This window comes from Capricornis sumatraensis, chromosome 4, assembly GCF_032405125.1.
Source record: "Capricornis sumatraensis isolate serow.1 chromosome 4, serow.2, whole genome shotgun sequence".
Lineage (NCBI taxonomy): Eukaryota > Metazoa > Chordata > Mammalia > Artiodactyla > Bovidae > Capricornis > Capricornis sumatraensis.
This window is the reverse complement of record NC_091072.1, coordinates 70,419,558-70,431,995: the sequence shown is the minus strand read 5'-3', so window position 1 is coordinate 70,431,995 and position 12,438 is coordinate 70,419,558. Positions and strand designations below refer to the sequence as shown.

At 37.7% G+C, this 12,438-nt stretch overlaps 1 protein-coding gene across 1 annotated transcript; it reads right to left on the bottom strand.

The window, feature by feature from the left end:
- Nucleotides 1–1,399: 1,399 nt before the first annotated feature.
- On the bottom strand, nucleotides 1,400–11,934 carry GTSF1 (gametocyte specific factor 1). Its single transcript, XM_068971412.1, has 7 exons — nucleotides 11,919–11,934; nucleotides 5,824–5,924; nucleotides 3,916–4,042; nucleotides 3,403–3,486; nucleotides 2,880–2,946; nucleotides 1,554–1,648; nucleotides 1,400–1,413 (listed from the first exon to the last, which is right to left on the bottom strand). Exons 1-7 carry the CDS (start codon nucleotides 11,932–11,934, stop codon nucleotides 1,400–1,402), a joined length of 504 nt encoding a protein of 167 aa, XP_068827513.1.
- Nucleotides 11,935–12,438: the final 504 nt, after the last annotated feature.

Genomic DNA, 12,438 nt, shown 5'->3' with positions numbered 1-12,438 from the left:
TGCTTTATGTCCAGTTAAATCTTGCTACCATCTGAAAAAATTGTGAAATAAAACTGAAACACTTACTTGATGAAATATTCAGTTACTGTGCATTTCCATCTATGGAGTAGAAATATTTCAAAATAAATACACCATGTCAACTGAAATTCACTCCACCGCCCTAGTCTTACTAAACACAAATGATTTATTCCCGGGGTATATGGAATTATATAATAAAGCAGAATTTAAAATTAGTGACTGGATTCTATTCACCATGGAAAAAGAAAATAGTCTTCCACCTATCAAGCCTTATGGCATATGACTAGGTAATCTCATTTTGGGGGAAATGCAACTATCCAAAGGGAAATGTTTTATAGGGGATCCTGTAGCCACCTAAAAATTAGCTCAAACAACAACAAAGACTGAGATCAAGGAAATCTGAATTTGGGGGCAACATCAGGAAAAGGAAGTTTATATTAAATAAAAATGACAAGATGTTGGGTGTACCAATACATGGGAATTTCTTTACTAGGGTGGTATGACATGAATTTCAGACCTGTTTACTCAGCATTGTCTCCGAAGCCTTGGGAAGACATCTGAATACCATTCTTAGGCTGGTTCTTATAACATTACTTTCATTTTGTCTCTACCCATTACCTTTCAGGCCCTTGCAATCCAATTTCTAATCCCAATTCCCTATTGATATTATGCTTTAAAAATCAGGGATGATTTCCTCCTAGCTAAAATAGATAGTCTTTTTATTGGTCCCAAACTTATCCATGGAATCTGACGTCAGTGGTCACCCTTTTTTTTTCCTTTCTCGGTTTGAGTTTTATTTGCAAAAATGTAATTTTTTAAGCCATCAGTAACTCACAATTGAAGTAGGCATTTATTCATAGCTGAAACCAAAGGCTTGAGATGGGAGTAGAGAAATGGCATGAGAGAGGTGGGAGTGGGCAGGAAACAAAGAGAACTAAAAAGACAGGAAAAGGAAATGAGGGGATAATTCTGGTCTTGGCAGTTAAGAGACTCATTCAGGGTCCAGATCTGCCAACTACCAGCAAAGCAAACAATTCTTTGTGCGATTAGTATGTATTTTATAATTAAAAAATTTTAATTACGAAAAAGGTCCTTGTTTATAGTTTTGAAGAGCAGATAAGAATACTGATGAGAGCACAAAGCATAGAGCTTTCTATTGGGAAGCTCAACTAGTATGCATGCGTGCTCAGTTGCTAAGATGTGTCTGACTCTTTGTGACCCCAGGCTCCTCTGTTCATGGGATTTCCCAGGCAAGAATACTGGAGTGGGTTGCCCTTTCTTTCTCCATCACCCTGTCTTGAAAATATTCTTTAGGCTTCTGTGATCTTATACTTGCTTGTTACTAACCAGGGTTAGGAACAGGGTGAAGTGAGTGACCTGCTTAAGATGCAAAATCTGAGGAGGAACTCACTCTCAGGGTCATATGGGTGCAAGGTATTTGGTATTCAGACTGAACATGTCCTGAGATAATTAAGACCAACTCTATTTATTTACCACAACACATAGCAAAAGCATTTTGCCATTATTTCACTTACTGTTTTTCCATGGGAGAACATATGGCAGAGACTTGGGAACACGCATGCCTGAAGCCAGGTTACTCTTATGTTCCATAACTATGTTGCTTGCAGGGCTGCAAAAAGAGAGATGAATTTGAGTATGCTGGCATATTTGCATTCTTTAGGCAGGCACACGTAAGAATCAAAATGTGTTTTTTTGTAATTTGGGGAAAAACAACCACCTACATTCTGAAATGTAAACACATTTCCATCAAAACATTCTTGCAATTAGAATGATTACCACTTCTCTGGAAAGCTCACTGTTCTGTACAGGCATTAAGATGGGTTTAACCATTTTCATTTTCTAGAAATTGAGATAAACAGCAATGCCATCTACTGTTCAATTGTATGACAGGCTCATCAACTCACTCAATATACATAAGAGATAAAAAATGCCAAGACAACCAAACTAAAGGCAACAAATCTCACAGAATTGAGATAAAATTAATATTGTACCAATGGAATTCATCTTTAAGTTTTCCTATCTCAGTGCATACATAAACTACAAATAACTGTACACTTGTAACAACTGACTGTAGGAGCTAAAAAATAAAAACTGGTTAAGTATTCTATTTGAGGAAAAAATAAAGTCTACTATCTAATACTTTCATTTTCTAATTTGGAAATGCTCTCATTTAGGTTTGAAATACGATCTTTTTTTTCTTGTTGGCCACACTGTATGGCTTATGGGATCTTAGTTCCCCAGCCAGGGATGGAACCTGCACCTTTGGCAGTGAAAGTGTGACGTTCTAACTACTGGACTGCCAGGGAATTCGGAACATGATCTTAGAAGGTTTGAAGATCAAGTGGTAACAGAAAATCTTAGAGATTTAAATTAGATACAAAATCAGTGGGGAAGGAGAGACGAGTTTTTTCCCTATCTAATTGGTATTATGGATTGTCCAATCTCAAATCGGGAACTTTTAAGATTACTTTTTCCTTGGACACTAGTTATCCAGAGCAAAAATAACACATACAGTACAGCTACATAAGTTTTCAAAGCATTAAAATAACATGAACTTAGCAAAAACTCTAGCTAAGACGTAAGAATGGCTGGCGCCACTGTCTCCTGTGCTAGACTACAAGCTGGTATTTTTGTGTTCCCACAGGAATTAATGCAAAGCATGTGACCTTTTTATGACTCAAGGAATAAATAGAAAAAACCCACCAAAACTATATCTAGACAAATTACCACCAAGTAACATCATTGAGGAAAGAGGTCAATACATGCTCTGGAGCCTTTGGTTGGTAACAGAGCACTTTGATTCTGGGAGGATGTGGTGGGAATGAGATCTTTTCATTTACCTATTGTTGCCCCCACAGTAGTTGGCTGTGCCCCAGACAAATGGGGTGCTGGTCTGTTCCCACAAATCTGCCAAAGGAAACAAAACAGTTTGTGGTGCTACTAGGTAAAACACCAATTCATACTAGTAGAATTTGTGAGATGAGAAATAATAAACAAGTTCAGAGAAGCAAGTAAAAACTGGTCAAGTACCCTAAGAGACACAGTAGCAAGAATTTAACTGAAGGATATAAACACAAGCGACATAAATAATAATAATAAACATGCCTAGCAACAACCAAACACAGATGGTATAACACAATTTATGAAAAAAACATATGTAGTGTTTCTTTTTCAATCAAGTGGGAAAGGCTGTTCCACGTGTCTGCACAGAGATACAAATGTGTTTGTACTGGGGCTCAATAAGAGTAATATGGCATTCTGAACAACATGGTATCTTCATAAAAAAGGAAAACCTTCCTTCTGTTTAAAGCAAATGACTTCAGATTTTGACACTGTGGAGAAAGAGACGTAGAGGCCCTTCACCTTTGTCCCAGTCTTCATCGCAAGGAGGGCACTGCCATGTGCTCTCAGCCAGAGTCTCTTGTCCAAGGCTCCTGGTTTGGTTGACTGCAAGACAACAGAGATTCTGACTTAAGAAGGGGACACTGCCAAGTTATTATGTTTAAAGGAGTCAGTGGCTTAAAAGGTTGCAGGGTCTTTGTTTCTGAAAAATGGATAGAATGAAAACTAAACAGGTCTTATCTCCTTTCCAACAGAAGACAAGAAAGAGAAGCAGAAACAAAGATGTTTGCCGTATTTATGGTAATAAAAGAATTTTTATTTTTAAATGAATTATTAGTAAAATGAATCAGATTGTTCAAAGTCTGGCACACATAACCTGACAATCTTTTGCTGCTAAGATTAAAAATCTCAAAGGCAGAAAAGTATTGTTTTTCTGAAATGATGAAAGCCAAAAATCAAGGTGATAATGTAGCATCATATAAATTTGAAGGCGCTAACCTCCAGTACTGAAACATCTCAGCTAGTTAGTCTTACCTACATCCTGCTCAATACAGCTTTTGTCATCACAGCTTGAGATATGATGACTGATTTCAGCCCGAGGAACCTGATGGCGAGCATTGAAGGGACAAGTCGCCAGTTTGTTTGCGACATCAGGATGATTCTGTGAAAAAAATTAAAGGGGTTTGTCAATAAACTTGTGGTGGAACTGTGACAGGTACACTCAGCAGAACATTGAGAGAGTTATTTATCACCTATACAGATCACAGAGACATTACCTCTTTGTTATGATTATAAAGACTGACAACACAGATACTGGGGTTAAAGTGGTTTATAAGGAAGTAAACAGTGAATTTAGGATTGGGTATTTGAATCATATCTTCTCCCTGTTTACTTCTCAGGGTCATTCGAGTCCGGTGGCACAGCCTGTAATGGCACAGCTCTCTGGATGTCTTTGAAAGCTGATATTCAGGATGAACAGCAACACTAAAACACACTTTGTCTGCATTGCAGTAGCACCCCTGCTACTGCAGTATAAGAGTGCAGGAAAATAGCTGTGGGAAGGGAGCTGCAGAAGAGGCAAAGCCAACGATTTTTCAGATTAACACAGGAACACTTTTTAAAGTAACAATGCCTGAAATGAGGCTCTGAACAATTTGTCCTTTATTTCAGCTATTTCACTAAGGAAAAGTCCAGATAATAAAGAACTCTATTGACCAAGTTCCTTATTTTAATATAAAACAAGAAAACAAAACAAAGTGTTTAATATAACCCAAATCCTATGTTAAGTTTACCAGCAACTAAGAAATTAGGAGAAGCAAAAGATATATCACAAATGATACTCAAAAAAGTAAAAATAATGTAAAGTGGGGAGAAGGGTGCAAAAAAATAGAAGATGGAGAAAATTGTGAGGGCAGCTATCTCCATGATTTTTTAAAGGGATAGTGGGCATTCTAATGCAAAGGTTTTGTGGCTGAAGATTAAGAGCATTAGGAGAGGGGAGTTATGATGATGTCTTTTTACCACTTGGCTCCCTTTCCCAACCTTTCTCCTTGGGACATGTCTGAGAGCCTAGAGGAGGAAGTTGTGGTGGTATCTGCTTGTCTGTCATGTCTAGGTTCAACCTGAAGGAATTCTTGCTCTAGAGACTGAAAGGAGCTGAGAAATGATCAACAATGGCATCATAATCATGTCTCCAGGACTGCGAGAGAAACATCCCTTGAAGAATGTTAATGCATATGTGAACTGTATGCAGGTTTGGATTAAATACCTAAATTGTTTTGCAAGCATAAATCCTGGCAGAACTCTGGCCTCTGTATCTGACATTTCTATTCTAACCACCCTTTCAAACTGTCTCAATTAATATATCAGCATTAAATTAGCTTACATCAACTAAAATCTACGAAAGGTGACCAGAGGGAAAAAACTCTTTGAGCTGTCTTTTTTTTTCCCCTCCCCTCAAAGATGCTTACTGTTGAAACTCAGAGAAATAGTTATTTTTATGAATAATCTTTTCTTAGGTTAACCTCTAGCTGTTCAACTTCTTTAACATTTCTAAACAAACAAACAAACAAAATCAGAAATAAGTGTATCACAGTACTCAATCCTTATCAGGACACTAAGTATATCAAATTTACAAGGCAAGAATGATTTCTTATCACTAGTAAAAGTTAGTGATTCCTCTGTTTCACAGAGGGTGAGAAGACTGGAGAGAAACTGTTTAAGGGTGCTGTGTCACTAGTTGGGGGAAAAACCAAAATGAGAAAAAACTTACATACCCAAGAAATAAATTCTTTTCTATAAATGTTGGCATTTAACCCAAAGCAATTCTGGCATTTAATTAAAACATATATGCTAAAATTATTTGATATTTATAAAATTTGGCTTTTTAAAAGAACTACTCAGGAGGCCATCACCGGGCAAATTGAGAAAATAATATCATACCTTTCTGCACTTGATAAGATGATAAGGAAACCTGCAGGCCCTGATCTGGTGGTTTTTATCATAGGGGCATTGTAACAGCTTTTCAGGGTCCAGAGTATCGACTGAAAGACAGAAAAACAGGGTAAGTATAAAGCTTAACAGGCCCTGGCAACATTTCAGCATCCTTGGCACATGATTTTTCAACAGCATCTGTAGGAACTGAACAAGACAGCCTAACAACAACTTGAAAGATTTTAAGGGTGACTAAAAACACCTGAAAATGTAAGATAAAACTGTGTTACTGAATCTTCATTAAGTCCAGCAAAACCAGCATTCATGGGGGAGGGTCAAAGTTCACATTTGGTTGTACATAAATACTGTTGTTTTTATTGTTGGTAATCCTTATTATAACAAAAAATTAAATGATACGTCTTTTCCTTTTCTGAAAGTGCTAATTCAGGGTCATTCTTTTCTCTAGCTAGTTCAACCAAAACTTCCCAGGCAGTATACTGAAGGTTGGAACGGACAATGTATTGATATACTGATGTGGGAGTCCACTGCACATGTGCCCCCTAGTCCCCAACGAGTCTTAGGGCAAGCTGAGGGTAGTTAACCCCCTACACCAGCATCTTTATTTACTAGCTTGCCATGACATGAAAAAAGTTGGTAAGCACTGCTCTATATCAGTTATATGTTCTATGGAAGCTTAGGAAATATTCGTTCATAGATTTATTTTTTTGTCTGCCTGATTTAATGTATTCCTTGAAATAGCTCCTAGTCAGTGAATCTAGTTACCTCTCAAAAGAGACCGAGTCAGTTCAGTTTAGTTCAGTTCAGTTGCTCAGTCGTGTCCGACTCTTTGCAACCCCATGAATCGCAGCACGCCAGGCCTCCCTGCCCATCACCAACTCCCGGAGTTCACTCAGACTCACGTCCATCGAGTCAGTGATGCCATCCAGCCATCTCATCCCGGGTCGTACCCTTCTCTCCTGCCCCCAATCTCTCCCAGCATCAGAGTCTTTTCCAATGAGTCAACTCTTCGCATGAGGTGGCCAAAGTACTGGAGCTTCAGCTTTAGCATCATTCCTTCCAAAGGAATCCTAGGGTTGATCTCCTTCAGAATGGACTGGTTGGATCTCCTTGCAGTCCAGGGGACTCTCAAGAGTCTTCTCCAACACCACAGTTCAAAAGCATCAATTCTTCGGCACTCAGCCTTCTTCACAGTCCAACTCTCACATCCATACATGACCACAGGAAAAACCATAGCCTTGACTAGACGGAACTTAGTCAGCAAAGTAATGTCTCTGCTTTTGAACATGTTGTCTAGGTTGGTCATAACTTTTCTTCCAAGGAGTAAGCATCTTTTAATTTCATGGCTGCAGTCACCATCTGCACTGATTTTGGAGCCCAAATAAATAAAATCTGACACTCTTTCCACTGTTTCCCCATCTATTTCCCATGAAGTGATGGGACCGGATGCCATGATCTTCGTTTTCTGAATGTTGAGCTTTAAGCCAGCTTTTTCACTCTCCTCTTTCACTTTCATCAAGAGGCTTTTTAGTTCCTCCTCACTTTCTGCCATAAGGGTGGTGTCATCTGCATATCTGAGGTTATTGATATTTCTCCCGGCAATCTTCATTCCAGCTTGTGTTGCTTCCAGTCCAGTGTTTCTCATGATGTACTCTGCATAGAAGTTAAATAAGCAGGGTGACAATATACAGCCTTGACGTACTCCTTTTCCTGTTTGGAACCAGTCTGTTGTTCCATGTCCAGTTCTAACTGTTGCTTCCTGACCTGCATACAGATTTCTCAAGAGGTAGGTCAGGTGGTCTGGTATTCCCATCTCTTTCAGAATTTTCCACAGTTTATTGTGATCCACACAAAGGCTTTGACATAGTCAATAAAGCAGAAATAGATGTTCTTCTGGAACTCTCTTGCTTTTTCCATGATCCAGAGGATGTTGGCAATTTGATCTCTGGTTCCTCTGCCTTTTCTAAAACCAGCTTGAACATCAGGGAGCTCACGGTTCACGTATCGCTGAAGTCTGGCTTGGAGAATTTTGAGCATTACTTTACTAGCATGTGAGATGAGTGCAATTGTGCGGTAGTCTGAGCATTCTTTTGCATTGAAAGAGACCAATACCTTTACCAAATTGGTAAAGGTTCCAAAATTTCATATTTTGGAACATAATGAGAAAAAAAACCTCAGAGAATTCTTTAATCTGATGATCATGAAATTGGCCAGATAAAAAGTATAAAGAATTAAAAAAAAAAAAAGTAGAAAGAATAATCTGCAAAAACAGAGCCTAAGTTTGAGACAACTGCAGATATATGGGGCTACTGTGAGAAAGCCAACCCCTAACCTATATTGTGCAATTTAAAAGTACCCTTAGAAGACTGTACTTTCAGGCTCCATTTCAATAGTTTAATAGACACTAGCGAAGTTTCTCATAACATGTAAAACTACTCTTAGGTTCTGCAAAATGTCCAGGCTGAGCCCTAAATTTTAAGAATCTTGGTTAAAGAAGAGAAGTTAAACAGTTAAGTACATTTTGAATATATTATGAGGACAAGAGGCAATCTAATAAAATGCTGTTGCCACCACTGAAGGCAATAACACAAGTGAAATAAGATAAACAATTCACATTTGATAAGAAGCTTATAAACCAAGAGACTGCTATGAAAATCAGAAGCCAGGGGAATTGAAACAGTGTCCCCGGAAGAGTGGTAAACATGGGATAAATTGCTAACCATGATCATGATGCAAATGAGCCAGAAAGGTGACTTGAAGGACAGAATGCATAGGAACAAAAAGTCTTAAGGGACAAGCAGGCTTATTATGCCAACCAGGCTCATCCTAAGCAGTGATCTTTTCACATTTCTGAAGCTTCAGGATACACAGGAAAAGTATACAGATGAAATTCTTGTTAGTTTCCCTCCATTTAATCCATTTCATCACAAGCAAATGATAGGCCATGTCAGTAGCTGACAGATTGGACATAGTTTATAATTCATACACATTTTACTGCCCATTCGGTGGCATGCATCAGAGTTAATAATGATAGCTTCCTACTAAAACGCTTTACTTTTTGGTCTCTGATAACTTAGGTCTCGGAGAAGGCAATGGCAACCCACTCCAGTGTTCTTGCCTGGAGAATCCCAGGGACAGAGGAGCCTAGTGGGCTGCCGTCTATGGGGTCACACAGAGTCAGACACGACTGAAGCGACTTAGCAGCAACTTAGGTCTGCTCTAAATGGTCTTTTATTTAAAGATTAAACATTTTTCAATTTTATGTTTAATTTACAAATTTTAATGGTAATAATATAAGTAACATAAAATTCATCACCTTAACTATTTAAAAGTGTACAGTTTATTGGTGTTAAGTATATTCATATTGTTGTGAATCTAGACAATCTCTAGAAATTTTCACCTTGCAAAACAAACTCTATACCCATTAAATAACGCCCATTGCCTCCTCCCTGAAACCTCTGGCAGCCATTATTCTACTTTTTGTTTCTATGAGTTTGACTATTCTAGATATTTCATATAAGTGAAATCATATGGCATGTGGTTTTTTGGTGATTAATTTATTTAAATTACCACAATGTCCTCAAAGTTTATCCATAGTGTAGCATGTGACAAGATTTCCTGTAACCATAGTATTTGCTTTTCTTTAAAACAAACAAACTTAACAGCTCCTTCTGATCAGTGAAATGTAAGAAATATTTCCCTGCTGTACATGGATGTAGCACAGTTTCTTAATCAGTTCCCTTACTGATACATTTATGTTGTTTCTAGTTTTTACTATTATATAAATGCTGTGGCTAGCAATCTAATATATACTTATCAGTGCACTGTACGAGTATTTTTCTTGGGCAGATACCTAAGAGTACTGCACAAAGTATTATATGAATTTAAAGTTGTAACAAATACTATTGAACTCCTCAGCAAAAAAATTTTTAGAATGTCCCTTAAATTGGTTTACCTGTTTTTTAACATTTAAAAAATTTTCAATTTCTTTTTACTTAGAGATAATTGCTTTATAATATTGTGCTGGTTTCTGCCATACATCAACATGAATCAGCCATAGGTATACATATGTTCCCCTCCCTCTCACCTCCCACCCCATCCCACATCTCTAGATTGTTAGAGGTATACATATGTTCCCCTCCCTCTCACCTCCCACCCCATCCCACATCTCTAGATTGTTAGAGATCAGCAAAAATCTTGAGTGACTTTTTGGGAATATAACAATTTGGAAAACAAAGTAGGCCTCATGGACAAGCTTCCTCCAAAAGCACAGACTCGGATATTCCTCACACTTGGATAGGGCCCAGAACCCATGGTGAGAGATGGAGGAAGCTTCACGGAAATGAGGAACCAGACCTGACAAGAGTATTATCAGCTAAGAGGTACTGCCTCAAGACAGAAGCTTGAGAGCTTCAGGAATCTGTCAGATTATAGAGTTTTAGATCAGTCGGGGGGGAAAGGTCAAGTACATCCTAAACAGTATTTCTCATTTTAACTTGATTCCTGGTGTTAAATCACTTGAGGACTGTAGATTCTGATTCAGCACGTTTGAGATGAGGCCTGATATTATGCATTTCTAACATACTGCCAGGTTCTTTTTTTTTTTAATCTTAAAACAATGAAACGTTACCAAGACACAGATAAACAGAAAAAAATGCTATGCTTAAAGGAGTTGATTCTTTACAAGCCAATATATTTTATTAAATTTAATCACAAACTTAAAAATTTTAAATAAACAGCAAAATCAATCATTTTCTTCTTTCTTTAACAAACATCTACTGATTAAAAAACTCTGTGCTATGTAGCAATAATTACAAGAACCAAGTGACATTTTTCTATGAAAAAAATCACCACTGGAAAAAGAATACGAGACATAAAAGGAGATGATGCTTTCTAATTTAATAGAGTAGTACGCTTCCAAGAATAAAGATAAATCTCTTGTATTTATCTCACACCGAAATCTCAGATTTTAATTAACATATTTTTAGAAAAATTAAGGAAGTAAAAGAGGGAGCCCTAAGGAAGATCAAGGAGACTCAGACTTCTAGATTCATTATTCTCAAAGTATGGGCCTCAGATTAGCATTACCACCTGGCAGCATGTTAGAAATGCAAATTCTCGAGTCCCAGACCTTCTGAATCAAAAATTTGGGGGGAGGGCTCCAGAAACCTGTGTCTTAACAAGTATCCCAGGTGATTCTTCTGCATGCTATAGTAGATATTTAATAAAGACTGTTTCCATGGAGTTTCTACCTGTTGGTGATAAAGGTTCTATTGGACTCTTCCTTGAAGGCAGAATGGAACTGAAATATCTTTCAGTTAGAACTTAAGAGATTCTGAACAAGATAGCAAAGTAGGAAATAAAGGCAGCCTTGTTGACAAGTTTCATCCACTCAGATGTTCCTTAAACTTGGTCAGGGTCTAGAAACCATAGTGCCTAGTGGTATCAAGTAGGGCACAACATATAAACAACATACAAGGCTCTGGTTCTTGCTCTGTCCCCAACAATATAACCATGGGTTAAATTAGTTAACCTAGGCTCTGTTTTCTCAGTTGTAAAATTCTAGTGTTGAATGAAATGGTTTTTCAGGCCTCGCTTGTTCTACCCTTGTATGATCCTAGCTCTCCGGCTCCCATTTGATTTTCTGGGCCATTGAGATTCCTGGATCACTAGAGAAATAAGAATTCTCCCTAGGATTTCTTTAATCCTAAAAACTCAACGCACATCAACATGACGTATACCATTTTATCCCACAAAATAGAAACCAGGGGTTACCATCCCTGTGTCACTAACAGGAGAAACTGAAGTTCTGAAGAATGAAAATTCTTCACTTAATAAATAAAAATATGTAGTTTAACACAGGTGTCCCAACTGCAGCTTTCCCAAAGCTTGATGACTTCTCATACTTTTTAATTTCAAGGGTCCTATTTCAAATTTGGACATTTCTCTGCATTGCTAAAACAGTCTCACTTTTTCTTCCAGCAGTTTAGCGAAAAAGTGAATCTTTCTCAACACATTAAAAGTCTTGTCAGAGAGAAAACTACATATAAGCAACTTATTTTCTAAAAGCAACAAGCAGTACTTACTGTAAGTTTCTTCCATGTTGGGAATTAAGGAGCCAAATCCAAAGTGCTGGGGGGGAAAAAAAAACTGGATCAGGAAATCAGAAATAAAACGTATCAAAAGAAGCCCTAAGAAGTGGATCAGACTACAACTGAAGTCACCCAAGTTTAATATAAAAAACCCTTATAGCACCTCCCTCTTCCTATTAGTTTCTCCCCTTTAAGGCATTCTTTACTACTTTGAACCATTTTATCATTGCCTAACTCACACTCTTAGAATAAATTCTAGGGCTCACAGTTAGGAAAAACCAAACATGACTACTACTTAAGCTGTATTCAGGCGAGAGGATGTCAGTTAATTTTAAGTGCCATTACAACACCTTGCCACTGTTTACCATCCTTTAGGGTTTGATGTTATTTAACATTAGGAGGGGCAAGTCAAGCCCACAAGAATGTTGTTTAAACTGCAGGATAAACAAAGGAATAGGGTACTATTTTAAAATTCTCAAGTCCTCAAAAATACAGGATGATCGGGCTGCCAGTC